General features: G+C 45.8%; 1 protein-coding gene across 5 annotated transcripts in view; it reads right to left on the reverse strand.

Annotated features, from left to right (window-relative positions):
• The window catches only part of ASTN2 (astrotactin 2), an 877,839-nt gene that overhangs the window by 653,474 nt on the left and 208,202 nt on the right, over positions 1-16,163 (reverse strand). For all 5 annotated transcript variants that reach the window (XM_032419129.1, XM_032419128.1, XM_032419127.1 and 2 more), the window contains exon 3: positions 13,425-13,809. In XM_032419129.1, the coding sequence (XP_032275020.1) occupies positions 13,425-13,809 (385 nt within the window). The remainder of the gene's footprint in view (positions 1-13,424; positions 13,810-16,163) is intronic.

Raw genomic sequence — 16,163 nt, forward strand, 5'->3', positions numbered from 1 at the left:
CTTATTATATCCTAACAGTGGCTCCTTCTCCACCAATCCTGAGACTGTTTTCTCATCATCCCTGGTCCCTGGGTTCTCCAAATGTGAAGGCAGCAGAGCATTGGGCAAAGCAAGCATTCGAAGGTCACACAGACCTGGGTACCAATCCCGGCTTTAACGCAAAGCAGGGACATGATTCTGGGCAAGTTACGTGAGCTCTCCCTACTCTGGTTGCCTCATTTGAAAAAACAAAGGGGGGGGGGGCATTGGGGCACCTGGGTGGCTCAGTGGGTTAACCGTCTGCCTTCAACTCAGGTCATGATCCCAGGGTCCTGGGATCGAGCCCCACATCAGCTCTCTGCTCGGCGGGAAGCCGGCTTCTCCCTTTCCTGATCCCCCTGCTGTGCTCTCTCCATCTCCCTCTCTCTCTCTCTCTTTCTCAAATAAATAAATAAAATCTTAAAAAAAAAAAAGAAAAATAAAAAGAAAGGGCAACTAGAGGTAGTGACCACACCAGCATTTTTTTTTGGAGGATTAAATGTGCCAATATTTATTGAGTGCTGATCACGGAGTTTGGCCTATACGGGCTAGCTAATATTACTCCTGTTGCAACTAAAAATAAACCCTCATCAGCTAACCCAAACAGTCTGTTCTTTGAAACCTGAACGAACTGAACAAAAGCACACAGTGTCAGTCATCCATTGATTCATTCACTCATTCTATTTACCCATTCATTCCGGAAGTTATTTATTTTGTTGTGTGCTCTGTGCCAGGCAGTGTTCTAAATAACAAGCATATGGCATTGAACAGAACAGACTAAATACCTGGGGGAGACAGACAATAGATACACAAATATGTATAACGGGTCAAATGGTGACAAAAGCTAGGAAGAAAAAGAGAATAAGATAAAGGAGAATAGAGAGTGTGGTGTGTGTACATGTGATCGTGTGCACTGTGCTATTTTATACGGAGTGGTCAGGGATGACCCCAGTGATAACATAACCTATATAAAAAGACCTGGAAGGACTGAGAGAACAAGCCATGCAGATACCAGGAGAAAGAACTGTTGAGGAAGAGGGGACAGTGATGCAAAGGTCCTGAGGTAGCTCTCTCAAGAACCAATCCTTATAGCGGCACGTGGGTGGCTCAGTCAGCTAAGCATCTGCCTTCTGCTCAGGTCATGATCCTGGGGTCCTGAGATAGAGCCCTGCATTGGACTCTCTGCTCAGTGGGGAGTCTGCTTCTCCCTCTCCCTCTGTGCTCTCCTCTCTCTCTCAAATAAATAAATAAATAAAATCTTTAAAAAAAGAAAGAACCAATCCTTATAGATGGTGAATAAAACACAGTGCAGTACAGCACAGAGCATATAGTCAATGGTATTGTAATAGTGTTGTATGGTGACAGAAGGTAGCTATACTTGCGGTGAGCACAGCATAACATACAGACTTGTCAAATCACTGTACTGCATACCTGAAAGTAATGTAACATCGTGTGTCAACTATACATCAATTAAAGAAAAAGAAAAAAAAATGATAGAAATCATAACCTATCAAAGACTGGCTACAAAAACTGTAAACATTTGCCTCCCAATAACCAAGAAGTACTGTAAAACAAAATAGGCACTAAAGTAAAAAAAAAAAAAAAATTACAATGCAACAATAGCATTACCATCCTATTTTTGCGTAGCGTGTTAGTTTATAAGAAGCATTCACTTCCGGGGCACCTGGGTGGCTCAGTCGGCTAAGCATCTGCCTTCGGCTCAGGTCATGATCCTGGGGTCCTGAGACTGAGTCCCAGGTCAGGCTCCCTGCTCAGTGGGGAGCCTGCTTCTCCCTCTGCCCTTCCCCTGCTCGTATGTTTCTCTCTCTCTCTCTCTCTAATAAATAAATAAAATCTTAAAAAAAAAAAAAAGCATTTACTTCCATAATTCTTTGGCTCTCCCACATCTTTGTGAAAGTCAGAATCTCCATTCTAGCACTGTGACAACTAAGGCTCACAACAGGGTTTCTCAACTGGGGCCCTACTGACGTTCTGAACTGGGTAATTCTTTACCGCGAGGAGCTGTCCTGTGTACTGCAGGCTGTTTACCAGCATCCCTGGCCTCCACCCACCACATACCAGGAGCATTCTGTACCTTTTCCCCAGTCCTGACAAAAGACATCTCCAGACCATCATTAAATGCCCCCAGTAAGGAGGTGACAGGAACAAAATCACCCCTGGTTGAGAACCACTGGCTCAGAGAAATTTAGTAACTAGTCCAAAGTCTCAAAATCAGTGAGCAGGTAAGGTTAGATTCTGACCCCGATCCTCTGCTTAGGGGAGACCAACACCCTTTCCACGGCACACAATTTTCAAAAGCCAGCCTGTGTCTATTAACACGGTCTGGGTGCCAGCAAGTGCACTGGAGAATGGTCAGGGAAGTAAGTGATGAAGAGGGACAGTGGGGGCAGTCTTGTCCATGCTGCTGATTGCTGGTCTCGACTCAAGCATGGATCGGCTAAGCCAAGGAAGGAGGATGCCTCGTTCCCCATTCCTGTGTCATTGCTGGATGCCCGGGAGACTTAGTGGCTGAGAACTCTTTAGAAGCCAGACCCTTGTCCCACCAGGGGTGTCGACCACCCAAAACGGAATGGCTCCTGGCCAACTTACAAAGATGCTTTTGTCTTCAGTATTCATTCCACAGATGGGAAAACATGCACACAAGAGAATAAACAATCTGTTTAAAGGACCATAGCTTTAACATGCAGAGAAGAAAGAGCATGCAGTAAATGCCCAGCTTGGAAATGCCAAGGAGCAGGGAAACCATGGGCTACTGTCATAAGGGCAGCCAGATTTTAAGAGTCACACAGGAGCCGGTCCTAGGTGCAGACGACCTGTCCATTCTCAGTGGGTAGCACTGCATCTGAAAACACCCTTGCCCCAGGAGCCTGGAGCCTCAGGGAGGGGCTTAAGGAGGAGCCAAGAACCAAGAGGGCCCCAGGCTGTAAGTAAAGAAAACAATCGCTCTGGCACTGGTCAGGGAAAGGAGTTTGGCAGAGCTAGCTCAGCATAGTGCTGTCTATCCGACTCTCCTCTGGGGAAAAATAGCCCACCAGGAATTCATTCATTCATTCCACCAGGAATTCATTCATTCACCCATCCATTCATTCATTCATTCATCCATTCATTCATTCTATACAGATAGAGTAATCTCCTACAATGTGTCCTACAAGGTCCACATCCAGGATTGGAAAGGAAAAAAGACTCCCTTCCAAAGTGGTGTGGCAGCCGCGTTAAGGGGACACCGGCTGGAAGCTGGACGGCCTCTATTAGAGCTACCGCCGCCCCACCCCCCCCCACACACACCCAACAGAACTTGCGGTGCCACCTCAGCTAAACCCCTTCCCCTCTCTGGACCTCTGTGTGCTAATACAGTGAGCGTTTCAGACAAAACAGCAATAACGGCTTCTGTTTAGAGTCAAAACCCTGCGCTAAGTATTTACATGCGTAACCGCCTTTCCTCATCACAAGCATCCTGCAGAGAGGAATCCCATTTCAAAGGTGAGGAGACTGAGTCTCAGAGGTGTTAGGAACTTGCTCCAGTTTTCACACTTCGTGAACTACAGGAAGGATGCATCTGGTTTGCGAGCTGGGCTTCCTAACCACCTTCTACTCTGCTCTACTCTTCTCAAAGGTCTCTTGGTCTCTGTTCCGCGGCTAGCCTTTGTCTGGCTGGAAACACAAAACTCAAGGAGTTGGAGCGGAAAAAGAATGGTGTCCTGTTCTGCTACCAAACTGGGCATCATTTCTCCCTTACTAATGGGGAGTGGAGATACATGCCCTCCAGAAGGTCCCAGAGATCCTCATATCCTCCCATCTTGATACAAATAGGAGGCAAATTTACCAATCCCGTGGGCCTCTCTGTTCCCATGGCTCGGACTACGAGGGTAATCTCAATGTCCCCTTCCTCTGGGGGAATGCTTGAGTTCAAGAGCCCGCAGGGGCCAGGGAGGACCTCTGCTAAGGAAGAGGGTCAGGGGGCACCTGCATTGGAACAGGGAAAACAGCCCTTCCCGCCACATGCTGTTAGACCTAGACGTCCCAGATTCTCCAATAATCAAATGAGGCAGAAATGTGCATTGTGATGCGAAATGTCCTGATATATAAAGATCGATAACTTAATTGAAAAATGTAAAACATACTCTGTATGCAAACAAAAACAAAACAAAAGAAAGATATCCGGGGGCCGAATTCTACCCTGTTGCATACCCAAAATGCAACCTCTATTCTCCGGTCTCGCCAGCATCATCCCTTCTGAATGTCATCTCCACCTAAACCCCTCCTTCACACCTTGACTCCAATTGCTTAACACCTTTGTAAGAAATAATTTCCTATCTTCCAATGGCTCCTCATCTCACTCACAGCAAAAGCCAATATCCTTACCTACTAGGCCCTACATGACCTTCTTTTCAGCATCTCTGTGACCCAATTTATTCTACCGCTCTCTTCCCCATACTGCTTCTTCCTATTCCTTGAACACTGCCAGCACAGTGATGCCACAGGGCCTTTGCACTTGCTATTCACCCTGCCTGAAAAGTTCTTTCTTCAAATATGCAAACAGCTTACTTCTTCACCTACTATAGATTGGTCCTCAAATCAGTGAGGCCTTTTCTAAGGGTCCTAATCTTCCTTATTTCTCCCTCACTGTAATGATCATGATTTAATATTATATATAATTACACATATATGTTTTATATATTTATGCTTATAAAATACATATTTATAAAATATTTCTATTTTATATTTATGTTTTTACATAAACGTATTTTTCTTGTTCATTTTTTTATGGCCTTTCTAATTAGAAAGTAAGCTTAATGGAAGCAGACTTGTGCATATTTTATTCACTGCTTTATCCTTAGTGCCTTAGACAGCACCTGACACATACTAGAGACTTAATTAAAGCTTGCTGAATTAATAAATAAAAAAAAAATAGATTAACAGGGGCACCTGGGTGGCTCAGTTGGTTAAATGTCTGACTTTGGCTCAGGTCCTGATCTCAGGGTCTTGGGACCGAGCCCCACATCAGGAGCCCCACTCAGTGAGGAGTCTGCTAGTCTCTCCCTCCCTCTCCTTCTGCCCCCTCCCCCCCTCAGGCTCTCTCTGACTCTCTCTGAAAGAAATAAATAAAATCATCTAAAAAACAGATCAACAAATATTACCTTATTTAACAAATTTTTACTGAGACTTTATGACACAGGGGTATTGAGCTAAACATGTACTAAGAACTTTAAAACAGTCAGATCATTTGACCCCGTAATTCCACTCCTGAGAATATATCCTGAGAAAATAATACAAGAATAGTGAAAAACAATATAAAGCCCCAAAATGTTTGTTGCTAATGAACACAAAATAAAAAGGAAGCACCTGAAATGTTCACCAATAAATAAGCTATGAGACAGTTATAAGATGGAATGATAAGCATGTTGAAATATTATGACATAACATTTCATAAAAATGTAAGATATAAAATAATAAATTTTCGACTTCCACTATGTAAAAGAGGAGAAGAGAAAAAATAGGAAACCGCCGTAAACAATTACTATGGCTATTGAGGAGGCAATATGAAAAACTGCTAATTGAGGCTTTTTAAAAAGTTTTCTGCAATGAGCTTACACACTTCTATAAATAGGAAATATTAGGAAAATAAAAACTGATCGTACGTGTGGATGCGGACGGCGATTGGCTGCATCCGCTGGGGTGGATGTGCACAGGGGAGCCAGAAGCAGGCTGGGTCCCCGGGGGAGACGGTGAGCCTGAGCCGCCTGGACCCTCTTTGTGAAAGTCAGGCCCCCGCTGGGTGATGTCCAGCTACTTTGAGGGAGGTACAGAGTCCCCCGTCTGCTGGGAAATTGCTCCAGCTCTGATCAATCAGGGAACAGTCTCTTCAGCCCCTGACATTTATCAAACCTCCTTCACTCTCATCTGTCAGTGTGCAGTGGGGCTGCCTCTCCAGGGCCCAGTCTAATCAAGTCAGAAGGCCCAGAGTGTCCCTGGAGACGAGGAGGAGGGGGACTCCGGGGGAGAAGGGAGAAAGGAGAGACAGGGAGCTGGGGAAAGAATCATGAGGGAGGAGCAGGGAGCACAAACGTTCAGAGAACGCCCGTTTGTTTTGCTATCGTGACAATTAATGCTGGGAAGTGACATTTTAAGGGGCTCTGGTGACAGCTTTGGTGACATTTCTGTTTGTGATTCCATGACAAATCTCTGTCTATATCTTATTTTGGAGAGCGCCGAGACAGCTCAGAGGATGGCTGTCTGGGGATGCGGAGCTCCTGTCTGTTGGAGGGTCGGCTCCCGCCCGCCGTCCCCAGCCTTGGCATTGAGGCACCAGGACCAGTGTCCAGGAGGGGGGGACGCACATGTCAAAGCAGACACAGCTTTGCTGCAGAGTCAGGGTCTGGTTGTCTGCAGCCCTGTTAACTTTACTGTGTTAGAACATTAATTGGAGAGAAAATACATGTTCTCCCATTATACAAGTGGCCAGTTTGGGTTAAAAGGAAAAGAAAAAAAAGAAAGAACTTCTCAATTCTGGATACTTGCCAGGCTGGCTAGTTCTAAGGAGCCTATTTATTCAAATACAGATCTTGCCCCCCTTTGTTTTCTAAGAAGTCCAAACAGGAAAACAGAATGGAAACAGATTAAGTTCAAATTTTACAGTCTAGGAACTGGAAGCAATTACTAATTGTGTGTCATCTCTAAGCCTGCTACACCATCTGCGGCCAACGGCTCCCCAGTCTTGTTTGAATACATCCAAAGATGAGGAGTTTCGATGTTCAAGATGATGAAGGGGAGGGCTGGGTAGATGTAACAAGTTGTTTCCCAAGTGACAATCGGCATGCTGCAGAGATAAATACAGTATGGCCAGACAGAGAGCTATGAACTTGAACTCAAGAGATGTGGATTTAAGGAGGAATTTACCCCCAAACTCACTCTTTGTCATTGGTGTGTGTGTAGGGGGTGGAGTGATTTAATTTCTCTGAGCCCTATAAGGTTCTTTGTCTCTCAGAAGGGTTCGGTAACACACAGAGTATCACATAATGTTTATGAAGCCATTCTATAAATGTTAAAGGACTATATAAAATAAAGTGGCTCTTACTGTTTTATACCCCTCTAAACTGTGAGCTTCTAGAAAACCATTTCCCATTGTGCTTTGTCTCTTCTTCATTAAATGCAATGCCTTGCACATAGTAGGTGCTCAGTAAACAGCTGTTAAGCAGCTGAATGAATGAGTGAATGAATGACTGAGTAGTGAGGGACAGGTGCACCCAGAAGATGATGCAGGGACTCAAGTGTCAGCCCGTTTCCTTCTGCAACAACCAACAAATGTGTAGAGAAGACAGAAATTATACCAAACAGCCTTTGGGACATTCGGCAATGCAGACTCCAAAAAGTATTTTCAAAAAGGAGAAGGGAGTCAGAGGCAGTTGGGTGTGAGAAAGTCATATCCAAACATTTCTTCTTTTTATGCTAACGAATCTATCAAAAAGAATTTTGTGTGGAACCCCAATGTATGAACAGTTAAAAGCCATCCAGCTCTGGGGAAAGCAATCCGGCCCATCTTGCTTTCCCCTGGCCCCCAGGGAGCTCTTGCAGCATGCTATCAAATGGGAGCTGATGCTAGGGAGTGAGCTTCCTCAGGCTCTTGGAGAATGTCCCTCTGGGGCTCCGAGACACCTCGGAAGAGGAATGTGTGGAGCCGTGTGGTTTCAAGGATGGGTGGTGTTTTCCAGGCAGTGAGCACAACGGGAGAAATTTCTGGGTGGTCGGGGATGGATGAGAGAGTATCCACTAAGGAAAGAATATGCAGGACACATGAAGGGTCCTTTGGGAGGAACAGCTGAGTAGTTTCAAGAGAAAGCATACAGACAATGGGAAGAGTGGGTCATAGTGTGGGGTAAAAGACACCAGTGGGTTGACCATGGGGACTGCAGGGGTAAGACATAAAGCCCTACATGGACCACGACTGTCTCATGTACCGTTCCCAGTTCCTCCACTCAAACTTCACCTTGAGTCCCCTGAATTATCCTCCTCCTTCAGATCTCCAGGCAAGGAGCACGTGCAGGAAGCTATCACAGATCCAGTGACCAGTGATCTGTCCCCCTGGGGGTCTCCCAGTACAACAGACCTTCTCTGAGGCTTAGGAGAACTTGAAATTCAAGTCAAGACCCACTCATAAACTGAAACCAGTTCGGTGGTTCATACATGCATTAAAAAGATGACACAAAAAGAACAGAAACTATCAGAGCATGCCACATATAATAAAGGTAAATATTCTTTTGCAAAATTTATTTTAGAGACATAGACACAACACACAGGTTCCCACGTGTGTGTGTGTGTGTGTGTGTGTGTGTGTGTGTGTGTGTGTGTGGCCTCAGTGCAAAATCTTTTTCTCCCTGTGGCTAGTGTTCAATATTTTTGATAAACACAGCTCTAAGAGACTTGGCTTGCTAGCATCTGAGCCCAGGCCTTGCCTCTCCTGCTCAAATAAATGGACAGGATTAATGCATGTGGTGTTGTCTTCAGAGCAGGCTGGGGTTTGCTGGGTTCAAATTCTGGCTTCACTACTTTTAGTTTGTATAGCTGAGATGATCTCCAAATTTCAATAAAGGTAATTTCTTCCTTATGAGATGGGTGGGACATTGATTTAAAATGCTAAACAGGGGTGCCTGGGTGGCTCAATTGGTTGAGCATCCAACTCTTGGTTTTGGCTCGGTCATGGTCTCAGGGTCATGGGATCGAGCCCCGCTTCGGGCTCTGGGCTCAGTGCTGAGTCTACTTGTCCCTCTCCCTCTCCCCCTCCCTGCCACCTCTCTCTCTCAAATAAACACATAATTTAAAAAAAAAAATTCTAAACAAGGTTTGTCTGGTTCAGAAAAAGGTTAGTAAGGAGTCCATGCAGAGTTACCAGTTTGTGGAGAGGCACGGAGATAGCCATCTCTCCGTTCATTAATTTATTCATTCCTCCATCTACTGACCCAACACCTATTACATGTCAGATGCTCCAGTAGGCACAGAACAAACCAAACGGACCTGGTCTGTGATCTCATGGAACTCTGAATCTGTTGAGAAAATTAAAATATTTAATAAATAAATATAAATAATTTAAAAAAATAAACAGGGGAGTTGATAGAAGGTAAAAGAACAGAGCTCACATAGAGAAAAGAGCTTTGTCTGATGAGGTGGGATTTAAGCTGACACCAGAATGACCAGAAAGAGTCAGCCATGACAGACTGAGGAAAGAAAGAGGGGGATTTTTCCAGGCAAAGATAATCGTGGCATATGCAAAGGGCCTGTGGTGAAAGCAGCTCAGCAAGCATGAAGAACAGAGAGGAGGCCACTGGCTAGAGTATAGGGGTTGAGGTCAACAGCAGTGAGAGCCCTGGAAAAACTTTCAGCATGAAAGCACTAAGACCATAACTGAGCTGCTGCAGCGGGAAGAACGGATGAATGAGGACAGGCATAGAATTGAAGACTTGTGAAGATAAGGTGTTAGGGGGATGCCAGGAAGACTGATGTGGCTGGAAGAGGAAATGGCTGTGCAGGGCTGAAGCAGAGAGGGCTAGAAGCTTAGGCTAGAGCCTCTGTGTGAAGAAGTTTGAACACCAAGGCATTTGAATGAGGTACTGCGTACAAAGAGCTCTGAAATTTTAGAAAGCACTACACAATGATGACATTTACATGGCATTCACCGGGCGAGTTAATAAACAGCTTTCCGGGTCTCTGTCACCCTAGAATGCTCTGTTGACACCAACACAACTCTCTTATACTCTTGGGGACCCCTCAAAACACTAAAAAAAAAAAAAACGGGTCTCCCTGTTGCAAAGTCCCTTCTAGAAGCCAATTTAGAAGCTCAGAATTATTGTGTAGCAGCTTCCTGCCTCTGAGAACAGATGTTAATTACCTATTTTTCTTCCCCAATTTGTGGATGAAGCAAGTTCATGGTTGCTATGCTTTAGCTATCCCTGCGATTGTACGAGCTCAGTGCCTTCCCCAGACCATGACACGCAGTGTGGGGTGGGGTGTTCACTGCCCAGCTCTGCCCCTACCATGATCGCTCTTGTGCTGGAGATGCGACCTGGCTCAGCCACTTTCCAGCTGTGTGACCCTGGACAGGTTACTCAGCCCCTCTTTGCCTTAGTCTCTTGCGCTGTAGAATGGGAACAGAATTAGTACCCAACTCACAGGGTTATTGTGAGGTGTAAATGACATAATTCATGGAAAGCTCCCAGAACAGCAGATAGATAGCTAAATAAAGGTCTCTGTCTCTGTTTCTATTTCCCATTCTCTCCTTCCTTCTCTTCCTTCAATTACAAACAGTATGCATTTTTTTTCACAATAATAAAACAGAAGTAAGAAAAGCCAATATCCATTCAGCCATCCCCCACGCTTTCCCTTGATAAAGTGATAAATTTGTTATTTTAATTTCCTTGAGCTTTCATGCATAATATTCAGGGAAAGGAAACATAAATTTAAGGATGGATAAGGAGAATTGGAATTAAAATGCATCAGGTTTCTGTTATGTACCAAACACAGCACCGAGCATTCATATACTGGCATGCTAAAATCCGCAGCAATGTGCGAAGGTGATATTCAGCAGTGACATTCAATACCTGACCTTCTTGGCAGGGAGTCTGCTTCTCCCTCTGACCTTCCTCCCTCTCATGCTCTCTGTCTCTCATTCTCTCTCTCTCAAATAAAGAAATAAAATCTTTAAAAAAAAAAAAAAAAAAATACCTGAGAACTTCTAAGGCATAGGCACCAACTTAGTAAGACAGGATGCCAGCCATAATCCTGGAGAAGTATCCTAAAGCCACCTTGTTCCTAGAGAGTGGTAGCTTCAGGAGGCTGGGATGGCCAGGAAGCAGGAAGGCACTGGGAGAGCTCAGGACAGCGAGCTACTTACCAACAGACACAGAAGAAGTTCAGTATTTAACAAAGGGTCTGGCCACACAGGTGTGTATCAGCTGAATGTCAAACCTGCTCAGGACAATGCTCTTGGGGTCTGGAAACCCAAGCAGTGGCCCCTTGGTAATGGAATTTTCTCCCTCTGCTCTCCTGAGTGTCCCCTCTATTATTTGCAAGGCCAAGCTGAAAAGCAGGCTGATGGAGCTTGAGAATGGAGAAAAAGTTTGAATTGATAGGCAAAATCTAAGTGGGAAAGGTGCAGATGGGATTAGCTTTTGGCAATATAATTTCAAAAAGGCTGTGGGATTACTTTTCAATGGGTTGCCCAGCCTCTGAAGAGTTGTCCCCTCTTGACAAAACCCATAGCCGGTCCCAGGTCACCCCACAAAAGAGAGCACCTCATGGTTCTCTCCCAAGGCTCCAATGGAGGCAACAGAGCACTCATCGGGGCTGAGCTGCTGTGAAATCTTCCGCAATCTGCCAGTGGAATCATCCCTCTCGTGTCTACACAAGGAGGACCAGGTGCTCAGGGACCATAATGCTGCAAGAACAGCCCATAGCAGCCACCTCCCCATGGTCAGGGTGACCAGAATCCTGTGTGGAGTCAGGAAAAGCATAACCTCCACTTCTCTTGCCTGGATTTCTCCCTCTTCCATCCTTATCGGATCTAAGCGGGGCTGGATCCAGGACTAAGTGAAGGGCTTTGTGTTATTTCAAATTTTACTTTGTTTTAAAGCCGAGGCAGAACATTAAAAAAAAATACTGTGGGTCAGATGAAAACAGGTGAGGTGAAGGCATGGTCTTGCAGGGATGATGAAGAGGGTTGCCCAAGGACATGGCACCAGTGAACCCAGGAGTGGGGTTCAGTGCAATCTGCTCATCTCCACTGCTTGGGCTGGAGCAGGGGCGGGGAGGGATGTCCGGAAACCAACAGTTCAAAGACAGGAGTGACCATGGAGGACAAGGGAAATATCCCAGACCATGGTGGCTGGAACATAAAAGGAGACTGGAGGTGAATACCAGACATGGATTAAGGACATTCAGGAAGCCCAGCTAAGACCAGGGGTTTGAAGTCTACAAACACAGCTCTCGGGGATCCAACACCTGACACGTACAAGGACCTGGGGTAGGCATTTTGCACATGTTTTATTGTTATATTGAATCCTTCCAGAACCCTTTGGTGAAGAAACTGAGACCCAGAGGGTTGAATTCCTGTTTTTCAAGGTCACCCAGTAAATAAAGGAGGCAGGATTTGAACCCAGGTCCAGGTGGCTCCAAAACCTGCACTGTAGCCTGTCTCACTGTCACCCCTCTGCAGGTTTCTAGGCTTGACAAAAATGTCTCCTTTTAAGAAACCCCCTTATTGGTCCAAGATTGGTCCAAGAGTAAGGACCTCAGAAGCAGAGAAGTAGGATGTAGAGCTCAGAGCTCCAGGACTGGCCCAAGCAGCAAGGGTTTCTCTCAATTCACAAAAGGAGTGGGTCAGTGTCAGAATGGGGGTCTCCAGGCGAAGCCTTTAACCCATCGTTATCACCCACATCCCAAAGACAATGAGGAGGAAAAAGCATTTTTTTTTTTTTGCAGCATTTATAGGACAAGAGCCAAATTCCATCTATAAACAAGCTGGTGCCACAGACACTTAATAAAGACAAATATGAACACACTCTGTGCTTATGTCCAAATAATCCATTGTCCACCAACTTCCAGGAAACAGATCTCCGCAACAGCCCATATGAAAAGGGTGAGAGGTTTCAGTCATCAAAAAGCCCAATATGAACCAGCAACCGTGGCATGAAACATGATCTCAAGCTGCATCAATAGAAGCATAACAGCTGGGAAAAGGGAGGTGAAAGTCCCATTTTGCTTAGCACAGGAACATTCCCACCTTGAGGCAGAGGGGTGTTAGCTCTGGTGTTACATTCTAAGACATGAAAAATTAGACTCTCCATCTAGAGGACAGTGGCCAGAATGGTGAAATGTCACATGAGTCTAGCTGAAGAAACTGGGATTATTTAGGTTGATTTCCAGAAGTTACAGGATGTCTTTTTTTTCTCTTGTCAAATTTTCCAAGAGCTGCCTTAGAGAAGGAAGATCAGATTCATTTTCTTTGTGGATGTGAAGGGCCAGGGAAACAGATTTCAGTTCAATATACGGAAAAACTTTCTAACAGCAGTGTCTGAAAATGAGATAAATTCTCTCATCTGAGTAGTAAGAAGGCCATCAAGGGAGGTAATCAAGAGATAATGGAGGGATATTGAACTACATAACTTCTGATGCTCCTCAAAACTCCAAGAACACTGGCTTTTTTTTCTTCTTTCTCCCACCACTACCGAAGAGCTAGAGAGGACAAACTCTGATAACCCAACAGAGAGACTGGCCATAAATCCAGAATGGCTTAGCCCAGAAGACACCACCTGTGTCCCCAACCGCCCAGCTTCCCTGCTTCTTCCCAGCTCCCCAAAAGGCCCCCTGGAAGGTGGGATGTAACAAGGAAGACTCACCTTTCTTTTCAAAGTCCCCCTTCTCTTCTCCAGGCCTGCCCAGACTGTCCAGGGTGTGCGTCCCTTGGCTGCCAAACTCATCCTCCCGGGAGACGTGGTTGGCCCGCCGGGGTAGGTCCTCATCCTCTTCGTAGTCATAGTCATCCAGGATGGGGGTCTCCCGGATGGGCACGCCAATGACAGAATTGTGAGCCTGCAGCCGAGAGGAACGGAAGCTTTCCCGGGCCTGGGGCCCCAGCAGCACGGACGGGATGTAGTGAATCTCATGAGTGGCTTCCGTGCTCGCGCTCTTCTGGGGGATTCGGTGGCGCTTCTGCCAGCGCCGCTGGGCGTACAGAGCCACAGTGAACACCAGCAGCAGAAGCAGCAGCGCGATGAGGCCACCCTGGAGCAGAAGGGAAGAAGGACAAGCGAATGGGCCACCGTTCTTTGGGCTAGAGTGACAGAGGGGGGTTTCCTGTCCACTACACCCAGCCCAGATCCCTGGGTGTGGCTCATAAAGACTCAGGAACTGACAGCCGCAGCTTTAAAGCCAGAGAGATGCTGCTTCCAAACCTTTCTCACCCACAAACCAACTGTGTGACCTTGGGCCAACTGCTTGACTTCTCAGAGCCTTGTTTTTCATGTGTATAAGGATGAGTAAGAATCCCTGCCCTCCCTTCTTCATTAGGTTGCCACGAGGAGCAAATGAGATGGATAATGGTCACGTCAGAGCAACGCAGACAACTAAATGCTGGAAGAGTTAAGGGCCATGGCTTCACACAGGTGAGTATCTGAATTTCGACTCTGCCTCCCATCAGCTGAGTGACCCCAGGACATTTGCTCACACTCTCTCAGCTTTGCTTCCTCATCTCTAGAATGAACCCACTGAGGGATCAAGAGATGGTAGCATTTTTGCAACCTGCTGCAAATATGAGACAACATTATAAGGTCAAACATAATTTCTGCACAGTCTGTATTTCCTTCATTATCAGAAACACAAATCTTTTTTTTAATTAAAGATTTTATTTATTTATTTGAGAAAGAGAAAGGGAGAGCATGAGCAGGGGGAGAGGCAGAGGGAGAGAGAAAGGGAGAAGCAGGCTCCCCGCTGAGCAGGGAGCCTGACAAGGGGCTCGATCCCAGGACCCCAGGATTATGACCTGAGCTGAAGGCAGACGCTTAACCGACTGAGCCACCCAGGCGTCCCAGAAACACTAGTCTGCTAATATGTGACTTCCAACAGGGGGCCTGAGACAAAATAGGTGCTTCATAAATATTTGTTAGGGGGCGCCTGGGTGGCTCAGTCGTTAAGCGTCTGCCTTCGGCTCAGGTCATGATCCCAGGGTCCTGGGATAGAGCCCCACATCGGGCTCCCTGCTCAGCGGGAAGCCTGCTTCTCCCTCTCCCACTCCCCCTTCTTGTATTCCCTCTCTCACTGTCTCTCTCTCTGTCAAATAAATAAATAAAATCTTTTAAAAAATAAATAAATAAATAAATAAATATTTGTTAAATGACTAAATTAAAAAAAAAAAATGTCTTTCTAGGGCTCTTTTAATCAGAACATCAAGGTAAACTGAAGCTTATTTTTCTTTAATACATCCCACCGGCAAATATTCAATTGAGTCTGCCTCCCATACCTTACCTTGGAACAATTTACAATGTTACATGATTCATGAGACTCATGAAATAACCTTTCTGTGAGTTCTTTAAGAGCAGGATTACTTACAAACATGTCTATATCGCCCATGGCACCTGCCGAGGGCTGGAGGGGATAGGTAGGCATTCTCCTCACTCCATTTTATTCACTCTGTGCCAGAAACATCTTCAGTGAACCGAGTAGCCCCCCTCAGTTACCTCGCTTTTCTCCCTTACAGATAGTGCTTTGTGGTTGGGGGACTGGAGGTTGCTGTGTTGAGTCCCTGGGGGTAATCTCCAGAGTTGGGAAGGATCGCCCTCTATGGGGGGGGGGGCTGAAATCGAGAGACCCAGAAACTCATGATGAGCAACAGAGCAAAAGCTGAGCCTCGTTTCTAGCTATGACTTCTGTTAGGCATGCCTCCTTAGGCCAGGAAGAATGCTAAAATTACTAAAATAATCTGCTATCCTGCTGCCTACACCAGAAAGCTGTCATGTTCTTTTTGCAAGGCCCTCGGGTCAGTAAGCTGGAATTCATCACCTCCATGGCAGGTGGGGAGTGGGTGGGAAAATGGGCTAAGAGGTCCCCAGGCATGCAGGTATGGCCAGCCGCCCTGCCTTGACTTCAGGAGTGAGTTGCTGTGGAATCCCCAGGAAGCTTCCTCTGGATGTCAGAACTGAAGAACAAGTATACAAACCAAGTAAATCTACAAGTACGTGCATTTCTGTGTGTGTGTGTGTATGTGTGTGTGTGTGTATACTCTGTCAAATACATATAAAATGGGTGCGTGTGCATGGTTCATGACCCTTGGAGCCCCCCAAAACAAGAACAGATCCTTTCTTCCCTCCACAGAACATACAATAACGATTGCTCTATGTCTATAAGTCTTGTTTGACAGGGTATTACTTGTCAGTTTTTCCACCACAGGGAAGAAAGGGAGGAGACAGAGGAAGGGAGGGAGGAGTATAAAGGAAAGAGGTAACAGCAAGGACAGTGAAGAGAGAAAGGAGGCAGAAGAACACTTGCTAAAACAATAGCAGGCCCTCTCCTTACTACTTCATGCTATTTGATCTTCATGACAACCCTATGTGATGGGATTGTAGTGTCTGTTCTATTGATGA

This window comes from Phoca vitulina, unplaced genomic scaffold (assembly GCF_004348235.1).
Source record: "Phoca vitulina isolate PV1807 unplaced genomic scaffold, GSC_HSeal_1.0 scaffold21, whole genome shotgun sequence".
In the NCBI taxonomy this organism is placed as follows: domain Eukaryota; kingdom Metazoa; phylum Chordata; class Mammalia; order Carnivora; family Phocidae; genus Phoca; species Phoca vitulina.